At 53.7% G+C, this 26,473-nt stretch overlaps 1 protein-coding gene across 4 annotated transcripts in view; it reads right to left on the minus strand.

The window, feature by feature from the left end:
* Positions 1-3,175: 3,175 nt before the first annotated feature.
* Positions 3,176-26,473, minus strand: part of SYNPO (synaptopodin) — a 77,745-nt gene continuing 54,447 nt past the window's right edge. For 3 of the 4 annotated variants that reach the window (XM_038772078.1, XM_038772077.1, XM_038772079.1), the window contains 2 exons: positions 11,778-14,323; positions 3,176-5,540 (listed from right to left, as the gene is read on the minus strand). In XM_038772078.1, coding sequence (XP_038628006.1) covers positions 4,809-5,540; positions 11,778-14,323 — 3,278 coding nt within the window. In that variant the 3' untranslated portion in view covers positions 3,176-4,808. Of the gene's footprint in view, positions 5,541-11,115; positions 14,324-26,473 lie in introns of those variants that run through there. The other variant, XM_038772080.1, reaches the window with a different exon arrangement.

The following is a 26,473-nucleotide window of genomic DNA, read 5'->3' on the forward strand; positions in this document are numbered from 1 at the left end:
CCCCCCGTGCCTCACCCAGCCGGTGGCCTGCCGCCCGCTCCCCGCCACCCACCCGCTCCGGGGGCTCAGCTGACACTCCGGCCTCCTAATCCCTGTTCTGTCACACGCTTATTTCTGACCGCGAAAAGGGGGCTGGGAGCCAGCCAGATGCTGGAGGGGCGAGGTGAGGAGGGAGGCGGGGGTAGAGCCAGCAGCCTTCCAGAGCAGGTGCACACTCACCGGTTTGCAGAGGCATTTAGGGGGGGCCCACACAGACACATGCACACCACCGCAGTCTCACACAAACACACGTACACGTGTGCAGAGCTAAAACCATAAAGGAGTTCCCCTGTGTATTCACCAGGGAGACATCCTGGCCTAGAGGACTGGGCCTTCTCTGGAGGCTGGGGAACCTGGGGCCCAGGGGAAAGGCTCTAGGAGGACGGGGGAAGAGCTGTTGCTCCCTGGGAGAAACCAGAGGAGAGCATCGGAGGATTGCTCGTAATTTGGCTACAAACCTCCAAGAGCAGCTCCTGTCAAGGAAGTTGGTAGCGGGCCCGGGGGAAACCCCACATTCCTGACCTGGTCTGCCCCAGAAACCCTCGGGGACCGCACTCCCCTTCCCAGCACACTCCAGCCGCCCCCGGCCTGCCTTCAGGCTGAGACACCAAGCTGCCCTGAGGGGAGATAAAAAAATTCCCAGCGGGACTGCCAGGGTCCAAGCTAAATCTTGGAGGTCAGGGAAAGAAATCTGGGTCGACATTCCCAGAACCCAACATTCCCAGAATTCCCAGGGTTCCCGAAAACCAACATTCCCAGCATTCCCGAAGCCCAAGTGTTCCCAGAACACAGCATTCCTTCCATTCCCAGGGGCTGCTTGGTATGAAGTGTTTACCCGACTTCTTACACGTCTCAGCACCACTCCAGTAATCCCAAATCGGATGCAGAAATCAACAGGAGCTGGAGGAAGGACCGAGAGAACCAACGCTCCAGAGTTGGAACAGAGGATACGCACTTCTCCTCTAAGATGTCTTCCCCAAGTCCTCATTTCCCCGTCTCCCATTCCCTTCTGCATCACCCTTGCGTTTGGATTTGCACCCATTATGCACCCCACCCTCAGCCCCACAGCACTTAGGTCCACATCCATAGTTTATATTAACGTCTGTAACCCTCTCTAGACTGTGAGCTCACTGTGGGCAGGGTACGTTTCTACCAACTCCGTCATATTGTCCTCCCTCAAGAGCTTAGTTCAGTGCTCTACACACAGTAAGCGCTCAATAAATACGATTGAATGATGGATTGATTGACAGACACCCTGCTCTGCCTGACCTCAACCACCATAGTCTGTATCGATTCCTTCTCCAAACCTTCTGAATCTTCACGTATCGATTCCTTCTCCAAACCTTCTGAATCTCCATCGCATCATCAGAGGACTCCTTTTTCTGGCTTCAGACCTGGCAGTCTGGTTTCCATTGTGTATGGTCAGGGAGGGAGGCGAGGGGACACAGAAGGGGGTTTGGTATTCACTCATTCGTATTTCAATTGTAGTTACTTGATTCGTTTGGTATTCCCGAGTGCCACCAATGACACCTTACCCATCATGTTCTCCTGGCTGTCCCTGGGGTGCCTGATTCTTAGGAAACTGGGGATCAGGATGATGGTGGGGGGAGTGGAGCTGTGCCACCTGGAGTTTCCCTGACCGTCCTCTGGGATCTTGGACACTTAGAGGATTTCATGGCAGCACTCTCCATTGGAAGGAAAGAGGAAGTGAGGAGTCTTACCTTTGTTAGTCTTATAGATGCCCTTGGGTGCAGGCGGTGCCTGGAGAGTGCTGCTGTGATGGGCATGAACTCCTGTTCATGCTAGCTCAGGCTGGAGAAGGAAGGCTGAGGTTCTGAGGGTCAATTAATGGAATTTATTGAGGGTTTATTATGTGCAGAGCACTTGGGAGACTACCTCTCAAACTGGAGCCAACTCCACCCCTGGGCCCCCGCCAGTATCACCAAAGACAGACAGACAGCTAGTGTGGACACACTGTAGTCAGAACTATGGCTTCCCCATTGGCCTTTTCAAACATACCCACTCCAACAGGTAAACTCCACGGATGGGGACAACAGCTTTGCATTCGACAGACTCCCCTGGCATATATAAACCTCGTCAGTCCCCTCCAACCGGGCCTCAAATCAATCCGGGTCCTCTCTGGGTCCCCGTGGGAGCAGAGATCTCAGGCCCTGGGGCAGTGCCCGGTAGTGATGGTGGTGTTGAGCTGGGGTGCCAGGGCTGCCACACCTCGCTGCATGGAAGGAAATGAAAACCCGGGAAGTCACGGAGCATGGATAATGCTGAGGTTTATTGAGGCGCTTGGGTTACAATGTTGCAGCAAAACTCAGAGCAGGAGCCCCTGGGAAACTCTTCCTCGAGCAGCAAAATCTTGAGGAAGGGGAGAAGAACCCAGGAGGGAGAGCCCAGTTCTCTGGAGGGAACAGCAGAGAGCAAGGGTTTGGAGGCCAGAACTCCCTCCCTCTGGCTCCCCTGGGAGCTGCCGGTGGGCAGCACATTTCTTAGTTCCAAGCCACAGAAGACAGCCAGATCCAACTGATCCGAGCCCTGGGGGGCGTGACCGTGACAGCTCAGTCTCTGGACCTCTCTGGACCCCTGAGGCAGAGCTCCTTCCTCCCCAGGAAAACCCTGCAGGTAGGTTAGAGAAGCTGGGAGAAAAGCACGGCTTCCCCCGCCCCGCCCCGCTCTGCTCTGCCCTGACCTCTCCCCAGGGGACTTGGGGTGACTGGGGGTAGAGTGCTCGCCCTATTAATTCAACCTTCCACCATTTAAGAAGATCCAAAAATGGCTTCCCCTCTTTCCCATGCCTTCCCCACGTTCAACCTGCCCACCCTAGCCTCCCTAATTTCTTTGCCAACCGCTGCCAGGTCCACTTTCCCTACAGGGTTTCCAGGCTGCTAGCTTCCTCTCTATCCCCTCTGTCCCACTTGATGCCACCCTAACATCCGCAGAAGTCTGTGGTTCCCTCCTCTGGGCTGCTAGGGCAGGCCTTCCTTCCTTCTTTCTTTCATTCCTACCTGTCTACCTGCCTTGGCCTTCCCTCCCTCCTCTCCGGGCCTCCCAGGCTACATCCCTCAGAGGCATCTCTCTGAGGCCACTCCTCTTCCTGGCCTAGGCCCAAAAGTAGCCCCCCAACGCCTAACCCCCATCAGCCTCCCGCTCTCACTGTTAGCTACATTCCCAACGCCTTTCTGACTACTTGCAGCCCAGTGCTCCCAGTAGGCTGGGATCGCACCTGTCCTTTCAGGTACCTTTCCTCTCCCAGGGGGAAAGCATAGACTCGGGTCACTGCTGCTCAGCCCCGTACCCATGACCCCACTGGGTGGCCAGCTGGACCTCTAGGGGGCGCCATGGGCTTGGGCTAGTTTACTGGCCACTTGGCATCCTCTGGGCCACCCTGCCACTTTCAGGGGCCGGATTAGCCAAGGTCACAGAAGGGAAAAACTTCCGAGGCAGCAGCGGGACAGGAGTGGGGTGATGGGCCCTGGGCAGCTCAATGCACAGCCGGGGTCCCTCCTGGGGCAGGGCCGGTAGCCGGGGAGGGGGCGGGTGCCAGGGGAAGCAGCTACCAAGTAGCACTTGTGCACATGTGTGTTTGTGCACATTCGCGTGAGAGTGGGGGCGGGACACTGATGGTCACTCAGGAGCCTTGGACCCCATGGAGATGGGGAAGGGGAGGGGGAGACAGCTATGGTGGTCCCCCTCCATTTGTGACCCTCATCCCCCCACCCCCCTGCAGGGTATCAGGGGCTTTAGGTGAAGGGTGCGAGAGGAAGGATGGTGTGGGGGGGAGGGGGCTGAATCCACCTCCCACCCATCAGCGGTGGTGACAGTAGCGGCAGCGACGGCTGAGTTTCCAGCCTTTTCAGAAAAAAGTGCCTCCTCATCCACTGCTTCTCTCTGCCCAACTCGGGCATCTCTGGGACATCTATCCCAGCTCCCACGGGGAAGGCTAGCCCAGCTGCCCCGGGTGACCACGGTGACGACTAAATCCACAGATGGCAGGGGCCGGGACTGAAGGTGTGCTCAGGAGAGGAGCCGGGGGCATCGAGACCCACCAACAGGGCACGTTGGGCTAGGGCCTGGTCGGCTCCCCTGCCTTTAAAAGGGCAGAGTGTAAAAATAGAGGCTGCGGTCGGGGCGGGAGGGGGCAAGTGTGTGGAAAACACCCGACACCGAGCCGTGCTTCTGCCAAGCCAGGCCTCCTGCGGAGCCTCCTGCCCGGCTGGGAGGCAGGGGTAGGAGTTAAGCCTGGCAGATTGAGGATGGTCATGGGCAGCTTTTGGCCCTTGTCTCCTTCCACATGCTCTGCCCAGCTCTCCAATGGGGGCCCAATCTGCAGGTCTGCAGGGACGTGATCCCAGGATGGTGACCCCGGGGGATGGCAGGCCTTATCCGCCGGGAGGCCGCAGAAGGACATTCTCCAGTGCAGATTCACAGGGCAGCTCGGCCTAAAGGACCGCAGAGTCAGAAGGTCTGGCCAGAGGGTGCAGCTGGAAGGAAGGGCAGGTCCCCACCCGGGGGATTTGAGTCACCTTCATCCGGGGAGTCCCATCCTCACCGATGGCCATCGCTGCCCAGAAGCGAAGTCAGCACAGGGCGGTGAGGGGGGGACTCGGAGGTCACAGCTGTCCAAACCAGCCTGCCCAGACATCGGTTGGCCCAGGGACCGGCCAGGATGGGGATTAGCCGGCCCAGACACCAACCGGCCCCAGATGGGGCTAACCATCTGGGCTCTCGGCTCTGCGGCCCGGCGGTTCCCCACCAGCCTAGGAGGTGCAGGAGGCCTGGGAAGGGAGGCTGGGCCTCTTGAGCCGCAGGGCCCCGCTCCAGCCGCGCGGGCAGATATTGTAGCTGCGGATCCCCGGGGATTTGGCCCCAGAGTCCTCCGAGTCCAGGGACACGTCCGAGTCCGTGGGGGACCGGCTGCCGTAGGCCCGGGCTGGGCCGCGTGACCCAGGGCCGGGAGAGGGCAGGGGGCTGCCGAGGGCCGGGGTCCTGGGACTCTCCCCACCTCGGGGGCCCACGGGGGACGGCAAGGGGCTCCTGCAGATGGGTGAGAAGCGGCTGCTACCCCCCGGCCGGGGTGCCCCAGGGCCAGGGCCTTGGCGGAGCCCGTCTCCCCAGGCCCTCGGGGATGTTATGGAGCTCCGGGAGGGTGAGGAGGGGCTGCTCCCCGGCCGGGGGTCCCCATAGGTGCCATGCCCTGGGGGGCCTTGTGGGGACACGTGGGGCCTTATGGACGCGGGCGAGGAGCTCTTGCGGCGGGCAGCGTTGATGATGTTGCGGGCCAGCAGGGCCTGGAGCTGTCGGCTGGCCATCTTGGGCTCCACCTCAGGCCGTGGAGGGGACAGGGACCGCTCGCTGGGGGACGGGGACCCGTGCGCTCGTACCGGGGGCCGCTCCAGGGGGCTCGGGCTGACCCAGCCATCCAGGCTGCTGGGGGGCCTCCAGAGGCGGAGAGACCGCGTGGGTGAGGCGGGCACAGGCTCACATCTCTCCTGGGGGGAAAGAAAACAGGGCAGGGGGGGGGTAGGGGAGGGTGTGTTAGCTCTCTGTCTGCCTGGACTGGGGGTCCTCAGGTTGAGTGGAAATCTATGCCCGGCACTGCCCGAGGGGTTTGTTCCTACCTCCCTCAGGGGACCGAGACAGCCTGAGACCGCCTTCTCCTGCCTCCCCATCTTTTCTTCCTACCTCCAGATCTCCCCAAACTGTTCCCTATCCTCTGCCCTCTGGATCTCCTCTGCCCCCTTTTCCTCCACCCTCCAGATCTCCCCACAACTGCTTCCTCCCCTTGCCCTCTAGATCCCCCGTAACAGCTCTCTCCCCGCACCCAGATCTGCCCCAAATTGCTCCTCCCATCCGCAACCTCCACATCTCCCCACAACTGCTTCCTCCCCTCTGCCCTCCAGATCTCCCCCAAACTGTTTCCCCTGGCCTTCCAGTTGCCCCCACCCCAGCAACCCACACCCTCCTTCCCCTCCAGTTTCCTGATCTTCCCTGCTCCCACCCCGCCAACCTCAGCTTTCCAGATCTTTCCTTTCCAACCACAATCCACTTCGGCAAGGGAGTGATCCATGACTTCAGCTCGATTAGGGAAGCCTCCCTGAGGACCAAGAGAGGTTTCTACCGGGCCTAAGAGAAAATAACTTCTCCCTCCCTTAGGGCCACAATCCACCCAACCCACCTGCCTCCACCAGGGCTGCCTGCCTGCCTGCCTTGGAGACTTCCGCCATTTCTACTGACGTCACCGCTTACAGTCGAGATGGCAGAGGGTTGGAAGCGCCTGGACAGGAAGGCTGAGTAGGTTTGCAGCTGTGCTGCTCTTTCCCCTCAGACTTCCGCTCCCATCAGCCCGGGTCCTTCCTATCCCATCTCATTTAAGGCAGAAGGAGGACTTGTGCCACCCCCAGGAAAATGGGCTCTGGGGTCAAGGGCTGCCTCGGACCTCCTTCCAGGACAGCCACTGCTTCCATGTGGTGAAAGGAACCCAGGTTTAGGGCAAGTGTATCCTAGGCTTTTCTGAGCCAGAAACACAGTAACCGCCGAACAAACCAGCCAGCCTCTTATTCCGTCTTGCCCAAACCACTAGGCCTCTCACCGGATCAGAACAGAGGAAGCAATCTAAAGCATCTCAATCTGTTATACTACCCACAGAAAGGCCACTGGGCAGCTCACTGGATCAGATTTCAGCAATAGGCGAGCCAGAAGCTCGTTGTGGCCAGGGAACAATACAACTCTGTTGTACTGAACTCTCTCAAGCACTTAGTTCAGTGCTCTGGGCGCAGTAAGTGCTCAGTAATTTCCACTGATAATGATGAAGAAGACTCATTCTAGATAGATCAAAGATCCATCCAACCCAGCATCCTCTCCCCAATTAAGGCATTAAGGGATGCTTGAAGAATCAAGGGGGTGCCCACCTTGATGTCTAGAAGCATCCAGGAAGCAGCTCATCCAGTCAGAACCCAGCAGTTGCTAAACCAAGACTGATTTCCTAATGACCAATTCTGGACCATGTGCTTCAGGCCTTAGCCCTCAGGATGGGAAGTAGAAGACCCAAGAGAAAAATGGCCTGCTTACAGAAAGAGACCTCAGGCAGCATTCAGTCAATTGGATGCTCAGAAGATCTCCAAGGAAGGTGCTCTCAATCCCTAGCAGTCCGGCCTCTGACAACCTGCTCTGCCCCCTCACTCTTCCTTCCAGTGAATGTAGAAAGTAAAATGATCTTTGAGATCTCTGGGGAAGTACCGCGATTGAAATGCCTGGGGTTAGTAGGTACTTCCTATCTGCTACAGACTCCGTGTGACACAGGCTGGCTCTAATTGAGACATAGTTTGGCTTAGTGGAAAGAGCCCGGGCTTGGGAGTCAGAGGTCGTGTCTTCTAATCTTGGCTCTGCCACTTGTCTGCTGTGTGACCTTGGGCAAGTCACTTAACTTCTCTGCGCCTCAGTTACCTCATCTGGAAAATGGGGATTAAGACTGTGAGCCCCACGTGGGACAACCTGATTACCTTGTATCTACCCCAGAGCTTAGAACAGTGCTTGGCACCTAGTAAGCGCTTAACAAATACCATCATCATCATCACCTTGAGTCTTGGAGGAGTAAATAAGCCTACCTTTCTTGAGGACAACAAACAATATCGCTTACAAACCGAAGAGAATCGTTGGTACCCTGCTCAGAGGTGCCAGGTAATTCTTTAACTGTGGGCATTGGTGTGTAAACACTTCCCCATCCATTGAAATATGTGTATGTGTGTGTAGCCCCCTAGAACTTTGTAAGCCAGAGAAAAGAGTAGCATCTAGGCTAGTCCAGGGGGCTACTGGAACTGCCCTGGGGAAGAGCCAGAAGATCCTGGCTCCAAAGAGGAATAGCTTCCAAATGAAGGAAGTGGAAGAGTTGGCCAAATTGATTCTGATAAATAAAGTAGCAGTCATCACAGTGGCAACCAGAGCTGTGCGAAGGTTGAGTACCGCACTTCACACATGTTGAGATCTGCTCAAAAGGCATGGACAATCTGTGTGTGGGCTGTGCATACGCCTGGCCCTACACACATTCCAGGAGCTAGACTCCGTACCTGATTTGGGCCAAACTCCTGCTGATTCCCCCGGAAACCATGACTGACTCAGGGCTGGTGGAGTCAAGACTAGAGGATTAGGCCCCATAAGACAGGTACTGAGTCTGCCCGGAGGATCCCAAAGTACTGAACACACCTTTAATCCAAGGCTCCTCTCTCCCTCATTTATCATGGGACCGGAAAGGGAGAAAGACAGCCCTGATCCTTGGTGCCTAGAAAACCTACCTGCTGAGAGCGGAGACTAGAGGGGGGAAAAGGAGGGGAGCGAGGGAGAGAGGAGGAAAAGGGGAAAGGGGAAGGTGAGGGGAGTGGAAAAGGACAAGGGGAGAGAAGAGGAAAGCTCCAATTCAGTTAGAAGTCTGGAGCAGGATGGGCCAGAAAGCCACTTTCGGCATGAAGAGAACACTTTTTGCAATCTTGCCAGAGTCAGACGGTGCCCAAAAAGTGCTTGAGGATCCCCAGCTATCGTACTCCCTGGAAGTGGCCGGAGACTCAGATTCATCCCGGGGCCTAGAGATTAGTTGAGTCTCTGCTGGTCCTTCGCTATTTACCCTCGCTCTCTTTCTCTGACCCTCCCTCCTTCAGGTCTCCAGGGAGATCTTGATTGGTTCTCAGTAATCGGGGAGATGCAGGAATCCCTACCCCCTCGGCCCTCCCCACCCAAACTAAACCCGAGAGAGCAGAGAGACACAGGCAGGCCCTCCCCACCCATCCTAAACCCGGGAGGAAAGAGAGCCTAGAGCCACACGCAGGACCCTGAGATCAAGGAGGAAGGAGACGAGACAGGTGTGATGGAGTCTTGTATTGAGAAGCAGAAGAGAAAAATCCAGGCGAAGAGGAAGGCGGTCACAGCCACAAGCAGATCTGTTAGTGCGGAGAGTGCAAGACACAGAGATAGAAAGAAATGAGTCCTGAATGAGGAGCCCAGAGTTTTAGGGAGTGGGGAGCCGAGGGGCGCGGGGAAGGGAGGCACCTCAGTAGAGGGACATGTTTCTCAGTGTCCCGGGAGTGAGCCTGGTGGCGTGACTTTGGCAAGTCGGCCTCCGGATGTGCTCTGAGCCAACTCTCCCCTCACTTCCCCAGGAAGAGACACCCAAACCATCCTTTCAAGGTGGAATGAGCTCACTAGGAAACCCACCCCGGTTGCCTTGGAGACCGTCTGGGGACTTTGAGAAGCTGAAGTCCGGGCCATCCGGTCAAAACCGGTGAATGCTTTCCTGGGACTGGGGAGCCAGGATCCAGAGGCCGGATGGGGTGGGGGGAGGCCAGGTCTGCTGAGGCTGGGAGGGTAGGAGGGATGACGTTTGGAGATAGAGTTCCCGGCCTGTGGGGTCCCTTCTCTGGGAGGCAGGGAGGGGGTATATGCCCCCCCCCCCCAACCCCGGCTGTGGGAACCAAGCATCCTCCAGGGCTGCTGGGGGTAAATCTGGGAGCACAGGGACAGGAGGACTCCGAGGTGAAGGCCGACACAGAGCCAACCTGAGGGCCCTGTACACTGGCTGGTGATTAGCTACCACCGGTCCAGCCCTAACCACCACCTCATCTGGATTGCGGTCTGCCAGAACATATTCACGTGTCCAGCCATCCCCTCAGGGTTACCGAGGGTAGTGGTTTTCCTGCTAGTGGGTGGCCTTGACTCACAAATCCCTTCCTGCGTCTCAATCCCAACATTGCTCCTGGTATTCACCCTCTCTTTCTGCTCCAAGATAAGCAGGGTCTCCGCTTCCTCTGGCTGTACCCTGCTTTCTCCGGAAACACTTTTTGCAAGCCCACCTCACTCTGCTGCCCACTTCCATCACTCCTTCCTCTGTCCCCTCTCATTTTCCATAAGACCTGCTTATCATGGAATTAAAAAGTTCCCCGTCTGGGAGGGACCTATGAAGGTCACAATCAGTCTCTTGCCTCCAGGCAGGCCTGAAGCAAGCCATCCCCAGGTTTTGAGAAAAGGGATTCCCTTTATATTTTTAGACTGTGAGTCCCCAGAAAACCAAGGAACCATGCCTAATTCCCACCGGCTAATTCTCTCCTAGTATTCAATAAGTATTATTCCTTCTACTATTATAACAACATGAGGAGTTATACGGTACCTGAAGGGGTAAATCCATTTCAGTCCTACCTCCTCTGCTTGGGAAATTCTTCTTTCCTCTAGATTGTAAACTCCCTGTGGACAGGGAGCCTATGTACTCTGTTATTATTGTACTCTCCCAAGTGCTTAGTACAGTGCTCTGCACACCATAAGTGCTCAGTAAATACCACTCATCAATTGATTTCTTACAGATCGACTTACCCTCTCCCGCCCTGTTTCCTCTCACTCTTCCTGCAGCCCGCTACCTTGCCACTTACAATTCCAAACAACTGCCACCCACAATTGGCACTTAAAAGCCCAGCCTGGCAATATCTATCTGACTCCTCCCCTGGGATTGGATTAGTCTCCTTTGGCACAGAGTTTCTGGCAAGGTGTCCGCATGCCTAGTTAATCCCCCCTCGGGACACATCCATTTGGGGAAAGGGGGTGGACCGCGTTCACGCTGCTGTGGAGGCTGAGGTTTCACGGGAGAAACGGGCCCGGCTGCCTTGCTAATCCCCGGTCTCCTTGGCAGACCAGTGAGTGGAAAAAACTTAAATGGGGAACAACCAAGCCCTGGACTCCTCAGAGACCCAATCCCGGCCATCATTTCAACTCTGGGCCCTTCACTCGGACACTGCTTCTCCTAGGGAAGAATATTTGCAGAAGATTCTCCCTGGACCCTCCTAAAATTCACAGGCTAGGGGTCCCTCTCTGTGACTCCCCTCCCCTCAAATAGCAGGCTAGTGGGGACAGTCAAGAGAGGAAGATCGGGAGCGTGCAAACCCAACCTCCCTGCTGCCCTCCCTCCTTAACGCAGTGGCCGGGGCGCCGTGCCGGCAGAGTGGGCGTTGGGAGGAAAAGGAACGTCCCAGGAAGGAGGAAAGCCGAGTTACAGGAACCCCGTTTTGCCCCCTCCCACCCCACCACCCTTGCATGGTTTCCCCCTCGCCCCCCAGTCAATTCTGCAGGTAGTGAGTCAGCGGAGAGGAGAAAGGGAGAGGATTCAGCTGAGGTCTCCAGAGGGTAAAGGAACAGTTCACAGAGCCAAAGTTGAAGGTGGAGAAAAACGACAGGAACAGAGTGCAGGGTTCCGGCAGAAGACAGAAAAGGCACCAGAAGTTTCTGGCCTTGAGAGAAGCTTCGGTCAGGTGCTCCCACGGTACACATGCTTCAGTTCTATTTTTACCACCAGGCGGGATGGGGGAGAAGCCCGTGCTCTGCCAGCCTCTCCCTCGGGGCTGGGGCTGGGCTCTCGCGCCGCTTGCCCAAACCGTGCCCCGTGAGCCTCCTTGTCACCTCCCCTCCCCCCTGAGACGTTCCAAAATCCCTGACCGAGCCCCCAGCAGGCTCGGTGCCAGGCCCGGCCGAGTCCCCTCGCTCCAACTACGGCTTTCTCTCCTAGGACAGGGCTTCACCCCGCTGGTGCAGACGGCCCGGTGGCACCCCCGGGGTGGGGGAGACCTCATTTCCCCACTTCCAAATGGCTTTTGGCTTTCCTTTTCCATCCACCACCCGTCGGAGGCGGCCGCTGTGGGACTCCCGACTCGGGTCCGCGGCCAGCCCTGCTACTTGAAGCAAAGGGAGGGTTTCCACACCTGAGGCTCGATGCCGGCGTTTCTGGTGGAGAAGGACGGCCGGGGGGCTTGGGAGACGGGGCCTTTCGCTCGAGGAGACCAGGCCCTGGAGGGGGACACCGGGGACACGTCGCGGCTGTAGGCCGGGCCGTCCGCCGCCGTCAGGCAATCTTGGGTGAGCGACCCTGAGCCCGACGGGGAGGCGTAAGGGCCTGGTGACGAGCGGATGGCCCTGGGGAGAGCCGGAGAAGGTGGAAAGGGAGAACCTGGGCGGGGCGTCAGCCCTCCGGTGACATCGAGGTTGAGAGAGCCCGGCTTGCACGGGGAGGCCGCTCTCGGCAAGGCCTTCGAGGGCTCTCGGGACGGGGAGAGGACGAAGAGCGAGGGCTGCAGTTGGTAAGACGGCTGCTGCTTGGGGGGCTCCGCCTCACGGCGCGAGGTTCCATTTTCTGGCTTGTATCCGTGGTACAGTGACGCCGGGGGCGTCCTGGCCGGGCTCCGGGAGGGGATCCGGATGCTTCCCGGGAACCCCGGTGGGAACCCGGGAACGTTGGTGGAATACTTCCAGGAGGGAGGCAGGGACATGGTGGGTGAGGGGCAGCGGGCCGGGTCGGCCTGCCCGGGGGCCTCGATGACGTACTTCTCCATCCTGGACTGGCGCCGGGCATAGAGCTCGGCCCCTTTCCCGCTCGCCTCGGTCAGGTTTTGGTTCGGCTTCAGCTGGGGCCTAGCCCGGATGCTGGGGGACTTGAGGCACGAAGACCACTCTGGGAGGGCGTCCTCGGAGGAGGGGCTGGCCCTCTCCCTAGGCAGAGCCTCGTTTTGGAAGTTGGACGCTTCGGCCCCGAGCTCAAAGGGCTCCTCGTCGGGCCCCGCCTCTCCCTGCTCCCTCTGTTTGCGCTTCTCGTCGGCGGTCTGAACCAGATCCAAAAGGTCCGGGTTCGGCGTCACCTTGGGCTTCTCCACAAAGGTGAACATGGACTTCCGGTTCCCCCGGCGGGCCATGGCCTCCTCCAGGATCCCGGTTTTCCCGGCCGGGACGGGGCCGCCCTCGCCGTAGGTCAGTCCTTTGAGAACGGGAGCCCTGTGCTCGGCGCTGGGGTAGAGAGCTGAGTAAGAGGGAGGGGACCTGACTCTGGAGACCGGGGGAGGGCTGGACAAGGTCTCTGCGTAGGTGGGCGGTGGAGTAAAGTCCTCTCCGGGGCGTTTCTCCAGCACCGAGCCCCTCGCTGCCATGGGTCTCGTCTCCCTCACCGCCGGCCTCTCCCCCACGGGAGTGCTCGCCGCCGCCACCACCACAGAATGTCTCTCCACTACCGGACTTTGTCTCTCCACCACCGTATGTCTCTCCACGACGGGGCTTCTCTCTACCACAGTGCGTCTCTCCACCGCGGGGCTTCTCTGTACCACAGCGCGTCTCTCCACCGCGGGGCTTCTCTCTGCCACAGTGCGTCTCTCCAACCTGGGACTCCGCTCCAGCAGGGTAGCGTCTGCTTGAGACTGGGCCCCAAACGGCCTCGCCGTCCTGTTCACAACGGACTGAGGTTTGGACAGGGTGAGGTGGACTTCGCTATACTGCTTGTGGGGCACCTCGTTGGCGGTGGGCCCAGCCTGCTCCCTGTCCACCAGGGCAATGGACTTGACATCTATAATCAGGGAGTTTGATCTGATGTCAGCGGCCGGGGCGTTGCATCCGGGGTCCAGAATGGGAGCACTGAGCTTCACGTCGATGGCGGTTGGCTTTACGTCGATAACCAACGTGTTGGGTTTTAGGTCGGATCCGGGAGCGTTGGACTTGACTTCGGTGACGGGCGCGTGGGGCTTTATGTCGACGATCAGGGCGCCGGGTTGGGCGTCGTCCAGCGGGGCTTTTGACGGTAGGTTGGCCACAGGTGGAGTCTGACTGTCGGGCCCTGTCACGTTCTTATTGTCGTCGGTCGCTGGTGGGTTCCGGTTGATGTCAGCCGCCGCGGTGTCGGACTTGACAACGGGTGAACTCTGATCCGTGGTTGGGGAATTTATCTTGGCGTCGGCCGGCGGAGGATCGTCCTGAAGCTGTTTGGATTGCGTCAGGTGCAGCCCGTTGGCCGTCAGCAAGGCCGCGTTTTCTTTCAGATACACCACTAAGGGGATCTCCTCGGCCTCTTCGCTGGAGGACCGTTCCAGGTTTCCGTGGGTTGAGCTGTCCTCGGCCTTTCGAAGGGCTCCCGGGTTTTCTCCAAACTCCTCCATGCTGCCCCCTTGCCCCTTGCCCCCTGGCCCTCGGGAGACGAGCAAATCCTTGAGCTCTGAGTGGCTCTGCGATCCTGCTCTCAGTTGAAGTGCTGGGGCATTGCCCGAGCTCTTCAGGGGAGGGGCCCCCGGGCCGGCCCTGGTTGCGGGGGCTTGCTCCCTCCTCCCGCGGCTCTCAAAGGTGAACTCATTCACCCTCTGTCTGCGCCTGTTAAAGAGCAGGACCCCTCGGGAATTGGAGCTGGGTGGGGTGGTCAGCTGGGCGGCGATCCTCTGACTCTGGGCTTTGGCCTCTTTCAGATCTCTCTCAGTGAAGCTGGCACTCCGGGACAGAGCTGAAGGGGGGAGAAACAAGAGAGTGTGAGCGGCAAGGAAGGCAAAATAACATCTCCCTGCTCTCTGCAGACACACACACATCCATGTTTCTCCCATCTGCTTCTGAACTGCCGTCTACAATCACCCCTGCCTTGTGATTTAATCATAATAGTAACAATAATTAATAATTGTGGTATTTCTTAAGCACTTACTAGGTGCCAAGCACTGTTCTCAGCCCTGGGGTAGGTACAAGTAATCAGGTTGGACACAGTCCCTGTCCCAAGGAGGGCTCGCAGTCTTCATCCCCATTTTACAGATGAGGTAACTGAGGCACAGAGAAGTGAAGTGACTTGCCCAAGGTCACACAGCGGACACGTGGCCGAGGTGGGATTGGAACCCACTTCCTCTGACTCCCGAGCCCGTGCTGTTTTCCATTATTTCACGTTGCCTCTCTACTCAGGCTCCCCTCTCAGTATATATCAATCAATCGTATTTATTGAGCGCTTACTGTGTGCAGAGCACTGTACTAAGCGCTTGGGAAGTACAAGTTGGTAACATATAGAGATGGTCCCTACCCAAAAGTGGGCTCACAGTCTAGAATCCAGAACTACCCTAATTATTCATCAACGGAGCTACTCACTTCCACCAATCAATAGTGTTTATTGAGCTCTTACTGTGAGTGGAGCTCTCCATTAAACTTTTGGGAGAGGACACAGACAAGAAGAGATACAATCTCTGCCTTCAAGGAGCTTATAATCTTAAAGACGGATGCACAAGTCATTCCCACATGGATTTTTTTTTCCTAAATGGTATTAAGCACTTTCTATATGCCAGGAATTGTAGTAAGCACTGGGGTAGATACAAGCTAATCAGGATGAACACAGTCCATGTGGGACTCACAGTCTCGAGCCCCATTCTACAGATGAGGTAGCGGAGGCACAGAGAAGGTAAGCGACTTGCCCAAGGTCACACAGCAGACACGTGAGAGCTGGGATTAGAACGCAGGTCCTTCTGACTCTCAGGCCTGTGCTCTATCCACTAGAACGCATTGCTTCTCCTGCTTAGTTACAGGAGAAAGAAACTGAGCCCCTGGTGCTGATGGCGGAAGTAGAGATGGATAAATGGGTAAAAAATGCAAGTTTAAGTCAAGACGGACCATAAATGCTAACAAAATGTGGATAAAAGCTGGGCAGCTGCTTCTTGGTGGATGAAATCTCTGAAGAGCTGGGCTCTTGCGGAAGATTAAAGAACTCAGCTCAGATCTCAAACTCTGAACAAGACATGTGATGGATGCGACGATCTCTACAATAGCGTGTCTGGCTGAGAAGACCAGATTTTCCGAACGAGACCACGACTTCCCCCCCCCGGAGCTGGTCCAAAAGAGAAATCAATCTGCCAGGTAGCTGGGAGCAGCACAGGGGAAATGAGCCGCAAATGTCATTCTAAATCTCTCTGACCTTAGCCTGGGAGTGGAGAGCTGCCTAGCCATCCAGACCTTCCTGGTGTCCATGGGAGTTCAACAGTATGGAGCAAACAGTCCAGCTCCAGCTGTTCCGGTCCTCTAGGCCAAAGGGGCGAAAGGAAAACGTGGACTTTTCCAAAAGTGATGTGAGGAGTTCCTGGACTGACCTAGATCTGCTGAGCCACAGTTGTTCTTCCAGTCTGCATCCCCTGCTATTGGGATGAATCAATAAATCCGTGGTATTTACTGAATGCTTATTGTGTGCCGAGCACTGTCAGAAGGGTTTCTGTTCGGGTTGAGAGGGCTAGATTTCTATATTTCTATCATTTGTGGTTTTGTGTTTCTTTTTCTGTGTGGCAGTCATGTGGGCAGGGAATGTGCCTGTTTATAAATAAATAATAATAATAATGGCATTTATTAAGTGCTTACTATGTGCAAAGCACTGTTCTAAGCACTGGGGAGGTTACAAGGTGATCAGGTTGTCCCACGGGGGGCTCACAGTCTTCATCCCCATTCTACAGATGAGCTAACTGAGGCACAAAGATGTCAAGCGGCCTGCCCAAAGTCACACAGGTGACAATTGGCAGAGCTGGTATTTGAACCCATGACCTCTGACTCCAAAGCCCGTGTTCATTCCACTGAGCCACACCGCTGGTAGACTGTACACTCATTGCAGGCAGAGAATGTGTCTGTTGTATTCTCCCAAGCACTTAGCACAGTGCTCTGCACACAATAAGCACTTTGCAGAGTGCTGTTTATTCTGTTTATTGTTTACTGTACTCTTCCAAGCGCTTAGTACAGTGGAATGAGTGACTGAATGAATTTATTCAGGTCAGGTGCTTATTTGTATGTATCTTCCCTATTCAACTGTAGGCATCTTAAGGGCCAAAGACCCTTCAATCAATCATATTTACTGTTCACTTACTGTGTGCAGAGTATTCTAGTTCTTCCAAAGATCCTACTGTGCTTCATACCCAGTGGATGATCAAACCACTAGAGAAGCACCGAGGCCTAGTGGCTAGAGCCCAGGCCCGGGAGTCAGAAGACCTGGGTTCTAATCCCACTCTGCCGCTTGTCGGCTGGGTGACCTTGAGCAAGTCATTTAACCTCTCTGGGCCTCAGTTTCTCCATATGGAGATAAATTGCTTGTTCTCCTTTCCCCTTAGACGTGAGTCGCATGTATTCTATCTACCCTGGTAAGTAAGCACTTAATAAATATCACGATGATTGTTAATGGTGCTGATGGACTTGATTAATAATAATAATAATAAAAATTGGGGCCTTGGTTAAGCACTTCATTCATTCATTCATTCAATCATATTTATTGAGCGCTTACTGTGTGCAGAGCACTGCACTAAGCGCTTGGGAAGTACAAGTCGGCAGCATATAGAGACGGTCCCTACCCAACAACGAGCTCACAGTCTAGAAATGGGGGAGAAGGACAACAAAACAAAACATGGAGACAGGTGTCAAAATCGTCAGAACAAATAGAATTAAAGCTAAAAGCACAACTATGTGCCAAGCACTGTACTAAGCACAGGGATAGGTACACGATAATAAGGTCCCTCATGGAGCTCACAATCCAAGTAGGAGAGAGAACAGAACAGAACAAAATCGTCATTTTGCAGTTGAGGGGACTGAGGCACAGAGAAGTTAATTAACTTATCCAAGGTCACGCAACAGGTACGTGGTAGAACCGGGATTAGAATCCAGGTCCTCTGATTCCCAAGCCCATGCTCTTTCCACTAGGCCAACATAGCAGTGTGGCTTAGGGGAATGAGCACCTTTCTCAGAGGAACTCAAGGCACACACAGACCTTATTAGACTGGAGCTCCGTGTCTTCTCTGAACTCTGTACAATCCTCAAGCCATCTAGCGTATAGCTACACAGGAGGGATTCAGTCCACTGATTGATGTGCAGAAAAGATGTGTCCTATACTGTTTCTACCCTCAGCACGGTGAACGGCATATTGTAAGCACTGAACAAATACCCAGCACGGTCTAGTGGAAACAGAAAAGCCCTAGGAGTCAAGACCTGGCTGTTAATCCTGGCTGCGCCATTTTCCTGCTGTGTGACCTTGGGCAAGTCACTCAACTTCTCTGAGCCTCAGTTTCCACTCCTGTAAAATGGGAATTCAATGCCTGTTCTCCCTCCTACACTGTGAACGCCATATGGGACAGGGACTGTGCTTGATATTCATTCATTCAATCATATTTATTGAGAGCTTACTGTATGCAGAGCACTGTACTAAGCACTTGGGAAGTACAAGTTGGCAACAGATAGGGATGGTCTCTACCCAACAGGCTCACAGTCTAGAAGGGGGAGAAAGACAACAAAACTAAACATGTAGACAGGTGTCAAAACCGTCAGAACAAATAGGATTATAGCTATACACACACAAATAAAATGCATTCATTATCTTGTATGTACTCCAGTGCTTAGTACAGCGCTTGCCACCTAATAAACACTTAAAAAATACCATTATATATATAATGTTCACCTAGCCACCAAGAAAAAGATGATCCAAAGCAGTCAATCAGATTTATTGAGTGCTTACTGTAGGAGAGCACGGTACTACGTGCTTGGAAGAGTACAATATAATAATAAACAGACACATTCCCTGCCCACAAAGAGGGGAGGAGAGGAAATTTCTGGAGATCACCCAGTGGAGGAGGGCAGGAGGGAGTTTGGGAGGTGGGGGTGGGATCTAGCATCTTTATTCCAAATTGCAGGACCAGACCCTCTGGAAGTCAGCTCCTACAGATGGGGGTTTTACAGACCTCATGAGAGGGGGTCCATCCCTGCATCACTAGGGTTGACATCCTTCAAAAACAAGGGAGAGAAAGGAAAGGGCCCTGGCTAACTGAGCTCGGCTCTTTTTTCTGTGGGACTTTTTTTCTCTCAGCCTGCGGTGACTGTATGAGAAAGGAATTCAGTGAAAGGCTTGAAAAGCTCTCAGGTTGCCGCAGTCCATTCTGTTTCCACCACTCTGCACAAACACGCTTGGAGCGGGAGAGCTGGTGACTGGTCCCAGAGCTTCCCCTTTTCTCCGGGGAACATGGGTGGGTTGGCCGCTCCCAAGGCCTCCAAGCCTCCCAAACTGGAGGGAGCTCAGTGTCTGGAACTGAAAATGCCCCGCAGGCAGGCCAAGGTTCAAGGCTGGACCTTTGGGTATCTTCATTGAGGGGCAACAGAAGATGGCAGCAAACTCCAGGAAATGTCTTCCCGGGTCTCCAACCCCACTGGGGAAGGGGAAGGGGCTGGAGGAAGGGGCTCCTTAGGGAGAGGGCCTTTTGGCATTGGACAGAAAGAGCAGCTCTCCCCAGACTCTCCACCAAGTCTGATGTTTAATGGCCCAGGGCCCCACCCTTTCCATTTTCAGACACCGACCTCTGGCCTGGAATGCGCTGGCCTGAACCAAAGCTTCGGAAAACCCACGAACCCTGGAGGAGGATGCTTCTTTGGCGTGCTTTTTTTTTTTTTCCAAGGGATCCTTGGCTTGGTGTCTTCACCACCAGGAAGTGACTAAAATGCCAGCTCTGTTGTACTCTCCCAAGTGCTTAGTACAGTGCTCTGGACACAGAAAGCACTCAATAAATAGTCCCTTCTAGACTGTGAGCCCGTTGTTGGGTAGGGACCGTCTCTATACGTTGCCAACTTGTACTTCCCAAGCGCTTAGTACAGTGCTCTGCACACAGTAAGCGTTCAATAAATACCATTGACTGATTGACCCAAGGGACCGTGAGGGGGATGAGGAACACCAAGCAGCCCCCTAGGTCACCCTCAGCATCTTCCCTTTTGCTTTTTCTTCCTTCCACCTTCCTCACCTTACTTCCACTTCCCCCAGCCACCATCCCTCTTGCTACCTCCAACCTCCGGTTCCTGTTTCAAGTTGCTTAGTTTGTGAGCCATCTGTGGGACCTGATTATCTTGTATCTAACCCAGAACTTAGTACAATGCTTGGAACACACTAAGCGCTTACCAAATATGATTTTAAAAAGTGCCCTGTTCCCGGGACCTCTGAATGGAGGCTAGTGGAAGCAGGCACTACAACTGCCCCCAGCGCCTGGGGTGGATGAATTCAGGAAACTTAGGCCTCAGGGGTCTGAGGAAGCCCATTCTGGTCACCCAGGAGGGAGAGTCAAGGGACCCCATTGATAGGGTGAGTCCCCCACTCCCTATTCAGTCCTTGCCATATATAAGGGTCCCTCTTTGTCAACCCTCCCTCCCCTAGCATGCATTTTAGCTGGCCAGTGCCCGGGCAGAATTCAAAATAACTGCATGGGAACATGTGCGTATGAGGACCCAGATGATGAAGATATGGGCGGAAAGCAGGGGACCTCAGTAAGTCTAGGGGGTAAAATGATGACCTCATTTGAATAAGCAGGAGGTATCAGGGGAGCAGGAGACCCTAATGGATGCTCACAGCTTGTCACCTGCTCCTTGGGAATACCACAAGACCCAGCTGGGACATCCCACCCACCGCTCCAAAGAGCTGATTCGAGTACAGGACCCGTGGTCAACTTCTCTCCCTCACAATAAAGTCCATCCGTCCACTGAGAGCCCCATGGGAGTGGGCCCAGGGCTGGTCCATCTATTGCCACCCCACCTTTCATTCATTCAATCATATTTATTGAGCGCTTTCTATGTGTAGACCACTATACTAAGCATTTGGGAGAATAAAATATAACAATAAGCAGACACATTCCCTGCCCACAACAAGCTTACAGCCTAGAGAGGAGGTTATCTCCCCACGTGGTAGCCAGCTGGAAGATGTCATGGCTCAAACTGCCAACAGAGAGGGGAGAGAAGGCTTTTTTTTACTGCAGAATGGAAGGCAGGGGAGAGATGGAGGGGGCAAAGAAAAAAATATCTCTTCTTGAGAATGAAGCTTCCCACCTCGGTACCTGGGTTGGGCTTATGGAAACTTCTGGGGTCCCCTCAGCCTCCAGAGCCAAGGTGTTTTCTCCCTCCTTCTTGCCTGCTGCTTCAGCAGAGGCTGGAGATGGATAGATCTGTCCACCCACTTGGCTTCAAACTCCAGCTGAAGGGTGGGAAGATGGAGAGAGGCCTCGGGAAAGGCAGTAAGACCGGGTCTCCGGGGAGCTGAGTGAACTGGAGGGCAGCTCCTTTGAGGCCTGAGAGAAATGGTGGGTCCTGCCCAGACCCCTACCCTAGGCCCCAGCCTCACTCAAGAAGAGGGTGGGAGATGAGGAGAAGGGCAAGAGGCGAAGAATGAAAGGAAATACTTCTTTACCCAAGTGTGCAGTTCAGCTGGGGAAACCGAGCCAGCAGGAGGTCAGAATAAGAGGGACCGGAGCCCAGTATGAAAACGGGGCAGGATTAGCTCACGACCAGTAATCACACACGTTTCCATGGCAGTAGTCAGTAAACAGGGATGGACTCTAGTTCCTGAGAGTAAACTGACCACCTGCAGAGGTCAGGAAGGAATAGAGAGCTTCCCCAGGGGCTTATCAGCAGGACCCCTCTGTTTATTTAGTCCTCTCTCTTCCCCCCAACCCTTCCCTGGCTGCAGACAAGGCAGGATGCTGAGCTGGACAGGCTGAATAATGGCCTCCCCACCATAGCCATTCCCCTGTCCTTGTGTTCTCGCTGACGCTCTATTTATCATTTAATTAGGACATTGCATGCGAGCCGGTTTCCCGAAGCGGAGGCTCTGGGTGGGAATCTGAAAATCCCCAGCGAAGCGTTAACAGGGTGGCTGGTACTTGGGCCTGTTGACTCCAAGATGGAAAAAGTGGCAATCCGTATACCGTTCTGCATGCGATTTCTGAACATACCCTCTCGGTCCCTGTTACCTTTCTCCTTAAAGCTCCCCAGAGCCTCTAGGGCCTCCAAATCCCTCACCAGGCCCTCTGCTCTGGCTAATCCAGGAAGGATTCCAAGTTTGGCCCCCCACTTCTAGGCAATGGACAGCTCATTCAGCCCAGGGGAGCAGAAGTGGCACATGGCTCCCTCTGCCCAGAGGTGCTTAATCAATCAATCAATCAATTGTATTTATTGAGCGCTTACTCTGTGCAGAGCACTGTACTAAGCGCTTGGAAAGGACAATTTGGCAACAGATAGAGACAGTCCCTACCCAACAACCGGCTCACAGTCTAGAAGTGGGGAGACAGACAACAAAACAAAACAAGGAGACAGGCCTCAATACCATCAGAATAAATAGAGTTATAGCTATATGCACATCATTAATAAAATAGAGTAAATATGTACAAATAAAGTAAATAGGGTGATAAATATGTAAATATACACAAGTGCTGTGGGGAGGGGAAGGAGGTAGGGCAGAGGGAGGGAGGGGGACAACGGAGAGGGGAGGAGGAGGAGGAGGGGAGGAAAAAAGGGGGGGCTCAGTCTGCTCTCCCCCTCCTCCCCCTCCCCATCCCCCCCCCTTACCTCCTTCCCCTCCCCACAGCACCTGTATATATATATATATATCTATATATATATATATCTATATGTACATATAGATATATAGATATATATCTGTACATATTTATTACTTTATTTATTTATTTATTTATTTATTTTACTTGTACATATTTATTCTATTTATTTTATTTTGTTAATATGCTTTGTTTTGTTATCTGTCTCCCCCTTCTAGACTGTGAGCCCACTGTGGGGTAGGGACCATCTCTTTATGTTGCCAACTTGTACTTCCCAAGCACTTAGTCCAGTGCTCTGCACACAGTCAGCGCTCAATAAATATGATTGAATGAATGAATGAAAGGAGACTGGGAACCTTGGGAATAATAATAATTAGTCGGGTGTTTGTCCAGCGCTTACTATGTGTACTGGGGTGGATACAAGGAAATCGGGACAGACACAGTTCCTGTCCCACGCTGGGCTCACAGTCTCAGTCCCCATTTTACAGATAATAACAATAAATAATGATGACATTCGCCAAGCGCTTAATATGTGCCAGGCACTGTACTAAGCCTTTAGGCACCAGGGGGAATCAGTAGCAGTGCAGAAATGGATCCCTTCCATCATCACCACTATCACCACCACTGAACTTGCTCCTTATACTTGTCCTCCAACATTAAACTGACCTGAGCCAGAGAGGATTCCCTGGCAGGATTCCCCCAAGGAACCAGTGATCCCCAAGTCAGGTGACTCAACCTTACAGTTGGTAATGGTATTTGTTAAATGCTCACTATGTGCCAGGGACCGTACTAACCAACGGGGTGGATACAAGCTAATCAGGTTGGACACAGTCCATGTCCCACATAGGGCTCACAGTTTTAAATTCCCATTTTACAGATGAGGTAACTGAGGTTCAGAGAAGGGAAGTGACTTGCCCAAGATCACACAGCAGGCTAGTGATGGAGCCAGGATTAGAACCCAGGTACTTCTGACTCCCAAGTGCCAACCTGTACTTCCCAAGTGCTTAGTACAGTGCTCTGCACACAGTAAGTGCTCAATAAATACGATTGAAGGAATGAATGAAGTACCAAGCTCATGCTCTATCCACTAGGCCATGCTGCTTCCCCTAAGAAAACTATGGTCCCGGCCACCCCTGTTTTCACCCCCATCTGGGGATTGTTCACCATCCAATGAAGGCTTCCTTTAGGGTGGGACTGGAGGCCAAGTTCAGTCCTCCAGACTAGGGATATGGCTGGAGGGCTATGGTTAGAGAAGCAGTGTGGCTCAGTGGAAAGAGCACGGGCTTTGGAGTCAGAGGTCATGGGTTCAAATCCCAGCTCTGCCAACTGTCAGCTGTGTGACTTTGGGCAAGTCACTTAACTTCTCTGGGCCTCAGTTACCTCATCTGTAAAATGGGGATGCAGACTGTGAGCCCCCTGTGGGACAACCTGATCCTCTTGTAACCTCCCCAGCATTTAGAACAGTGCTTTGCACATAGTAAGTGTTTAATAAATGCAATTATTATTATTATTATTATTATTATTATTATTATTATTATTATTATTATTATTATTATTATTATTATCTCCTGGGACCACCTCCACCTGGGTCCACACACGCTGGCTCAGCCAGTTGAAAATTGTGCCCTGGAATAGGGGCCATATACACCTGTCAATGAACTCCTGCCCAGTCGCCTCACGACATCTGTCTTCTTCCAAGCTTTCCAGAAAAAAAGGCTGCCAGTGGAGAACCCAATCATCTCTCCAGCCTCTCTCGCATTCTCCCTTCTTTTCAGAGTTAGTCCTGCTGTGAGTTGAGCCCCCCTTGCGGGTGATGCAAAAATAGAAGACACCAACTTGCCACTATGTTTGTTAGTCAAAATGCACATAAGACTGACTTCTGGAAACTTCTGCCCCCCCCCCCCCCCACCCTCAGTCTCCAGAGCCAAGGTGTACTCCCTCCCTCTTGCCTGCTGCCTCAGGAAAGGCTGGAGATGGATAGATCTGCCAACCCACCTGGCTTCAAACACCAGTTGAAGGGTGGGGAGAAGTAGAGAGGCCTTGGGAAGGGCGACTAGACTGGGTCTCTGGGGAGCCTGTGGGGCTGCGCTTTTTCACTTTCTGCATCTTTCTTAGGTAGAAGGTGGGGAGGAGCACAAGACCCTCCGACCTGCTATAGCACTAACCCCTGAACATGAAATGCAGGCATTTTTCATCTCAGAGGCATGTCACGTTAGGAATTTGTCTGGTCTTGCTGGATGTCCTGAGAACAACCCCTCTCCCTCCTTTCTACTCCCTGTCTCTTTCCCCCCAGGCCTTCCCATCCCAACTGATTTTCCTCAGAGATCCACCATCCCTAGGGTCTCACTGGGCAGACAGCTGGTAAAAGCCATTGGTTGGGCTCCAGCATTAACTCCAGGACAGCCTTGAGAAAATGCCATACAACAGACTGGCGGCCCAGGGCAAACTGTGGTTGGTCCATCCAGTCTGGTTTCTGCCCTTTCCGTCCATGGAAAGTGCCCTCTCTAAAATCACCAGTGACCTCCTTCTTGCCCAATCCAATGAACTCTACTCCATTCTAATCCTCCTTGACTGCTCAGCAGCCTTCACTAGCCCCTTCTCCTGGAAACATCCAACCTTGGCTTCACTGACATTCTCTCCTGGTTCTCCTCCTATCTCTCTGGCAGCTCCTCAGTCTCTTTTACAGGTGCCTCCTTTGCCTCCCTCCCTCTAACTGTGGGGGTCCCTCAAGGCTCAGATCTACACCCACTCCCTTGGAGAATTCATTCACTCCCCCAGCTTCAACTATCATCTCTACATGGATGATTCCCAAATTTATATCTCCACCCCAGCTCTCTTTTTTTCTGCAGTCTCACTTTTCCTCTGGCTTTCAGGACATCTCTATCTGCCACCTCAAACTCAACATTTTCAAATCAGAGCGCCTCATCTTCCCACCCAAACTCTGTCCTCCCTTGTCTTTCCCATTGCTGTAGACAACAGCACTATCCTCCCTGTATCACAAACCCATTACCTTGGCATTATCCTTGACTTATACTGTAATCTTTCAAGCACTTAGTACAGTACTCTGCACATGGTAGGTACACAATAAGTATGATTGATTGATCAATTGACTCCTCTTTCTCATTCAACCGACATATTCATCATGTTACCAAATCCTATTGATTCTACCTTCACAGCATCACAAAAACCCACCCTTTCTTCTCCATTCCAACTGCCACTACACTAATCCAAGCACTTATCCTATCCTGCCTTGATTACTGCATCAACCTCCCCCTTGACCTTCTGGCCCCTTCTTCTCCCTCCACTACAGTCTTAACTTCACTGTGCTGCCCAGATCATTTTTCTAAGAAAACATCCCGTTCACTTCTCCCCACTCCTAAAAAACCTCCAGTGGTTGCCCGTCCACCTCTGCATGAAACAGAAATTCCTTATCATCGGTTTTAAAGCACTCCGTCAGCCTCTTCCTATCTTGCCTCACTGATTTCCTATTTCAACCCGGCCCACTCACTTTATTCCTCTAATCCAACCTACTCATTGTACCTTGATCTCACCTATTTTATCACTAACCCCTTGGTTATGTACTGCTTCTGGCCTGGAACTCTTTATACGCGACAGACACCCACTCTCCCCCACTTCAAAGCCTTATTAAAGTCACATCTCCTCGAAGAGGCCTATTCCGGCTAAGCCCTCATTTCTCTTACTCCCTCTCCCTTCTGTGTAGCCTTTGCACTCAGATATGTACCTTAGAAGCACTTGATAGTCACCTCAGCCCCGCAGCACTTGTGGGTTTTTCAACAATTTATTTTCAGGTCTCTTTCCCTCTCTACACTGTAAGCTCCTCGTGGGCAGGGAATCCATCTACCAACTCAGGTGTGTAGTACTATCCCAAGTCCTTAGCACACAGTAAGTGCTTAATAAATGCAACTGATTGATTGATTAGCTACCAAAAGGCCCAAGGAGCGAGTGGATCAGGAAAGGCCTTCCCCTTTCCTGTGGGAGGTGGTCCAGAGGGGAGCTCCTATGAGGTAGGGTGGGGTGGGGAGGGTCCTGTAAACGTGTCCAAGACAGGGATGTGGCCATGACTGGAAGGTGCCCCATCTACACTAGCAGAACTCTGAATGGGAGGAAAGCCTTTGAGGTGGGATTAGAGTTGTTTCTAACCCTGGGATGCTCCTGGAAGACTGAGCAGAGGTACAGAGGTTCTCTCCCTCTGCTCAAGGACACGGGGAACAGTGAGAGTCTGGGGGAGAGGGAGAGAGAGAGCAGCATGGCTCAGTGGAAAGAGCCCGGGCTTTGGAGTCGGA

The sequence above is a fragment of the Tachyglossus aculeatus genome, chromosome X1 (genome assembly GCF_015852505.1).
Source record: "Tachyglossus aculeatus isolate mTacAcu1 chromosome X1, mTacAcu1.pri, whole genome shotgun sequence".
Classification (NCBI taxonomy): Eukaryota; Metazoa; Chordata; class Mammalia; order Monotremata; family Tachyglossidae; genus Tachyglossus; species Tachyglossus aculeatus.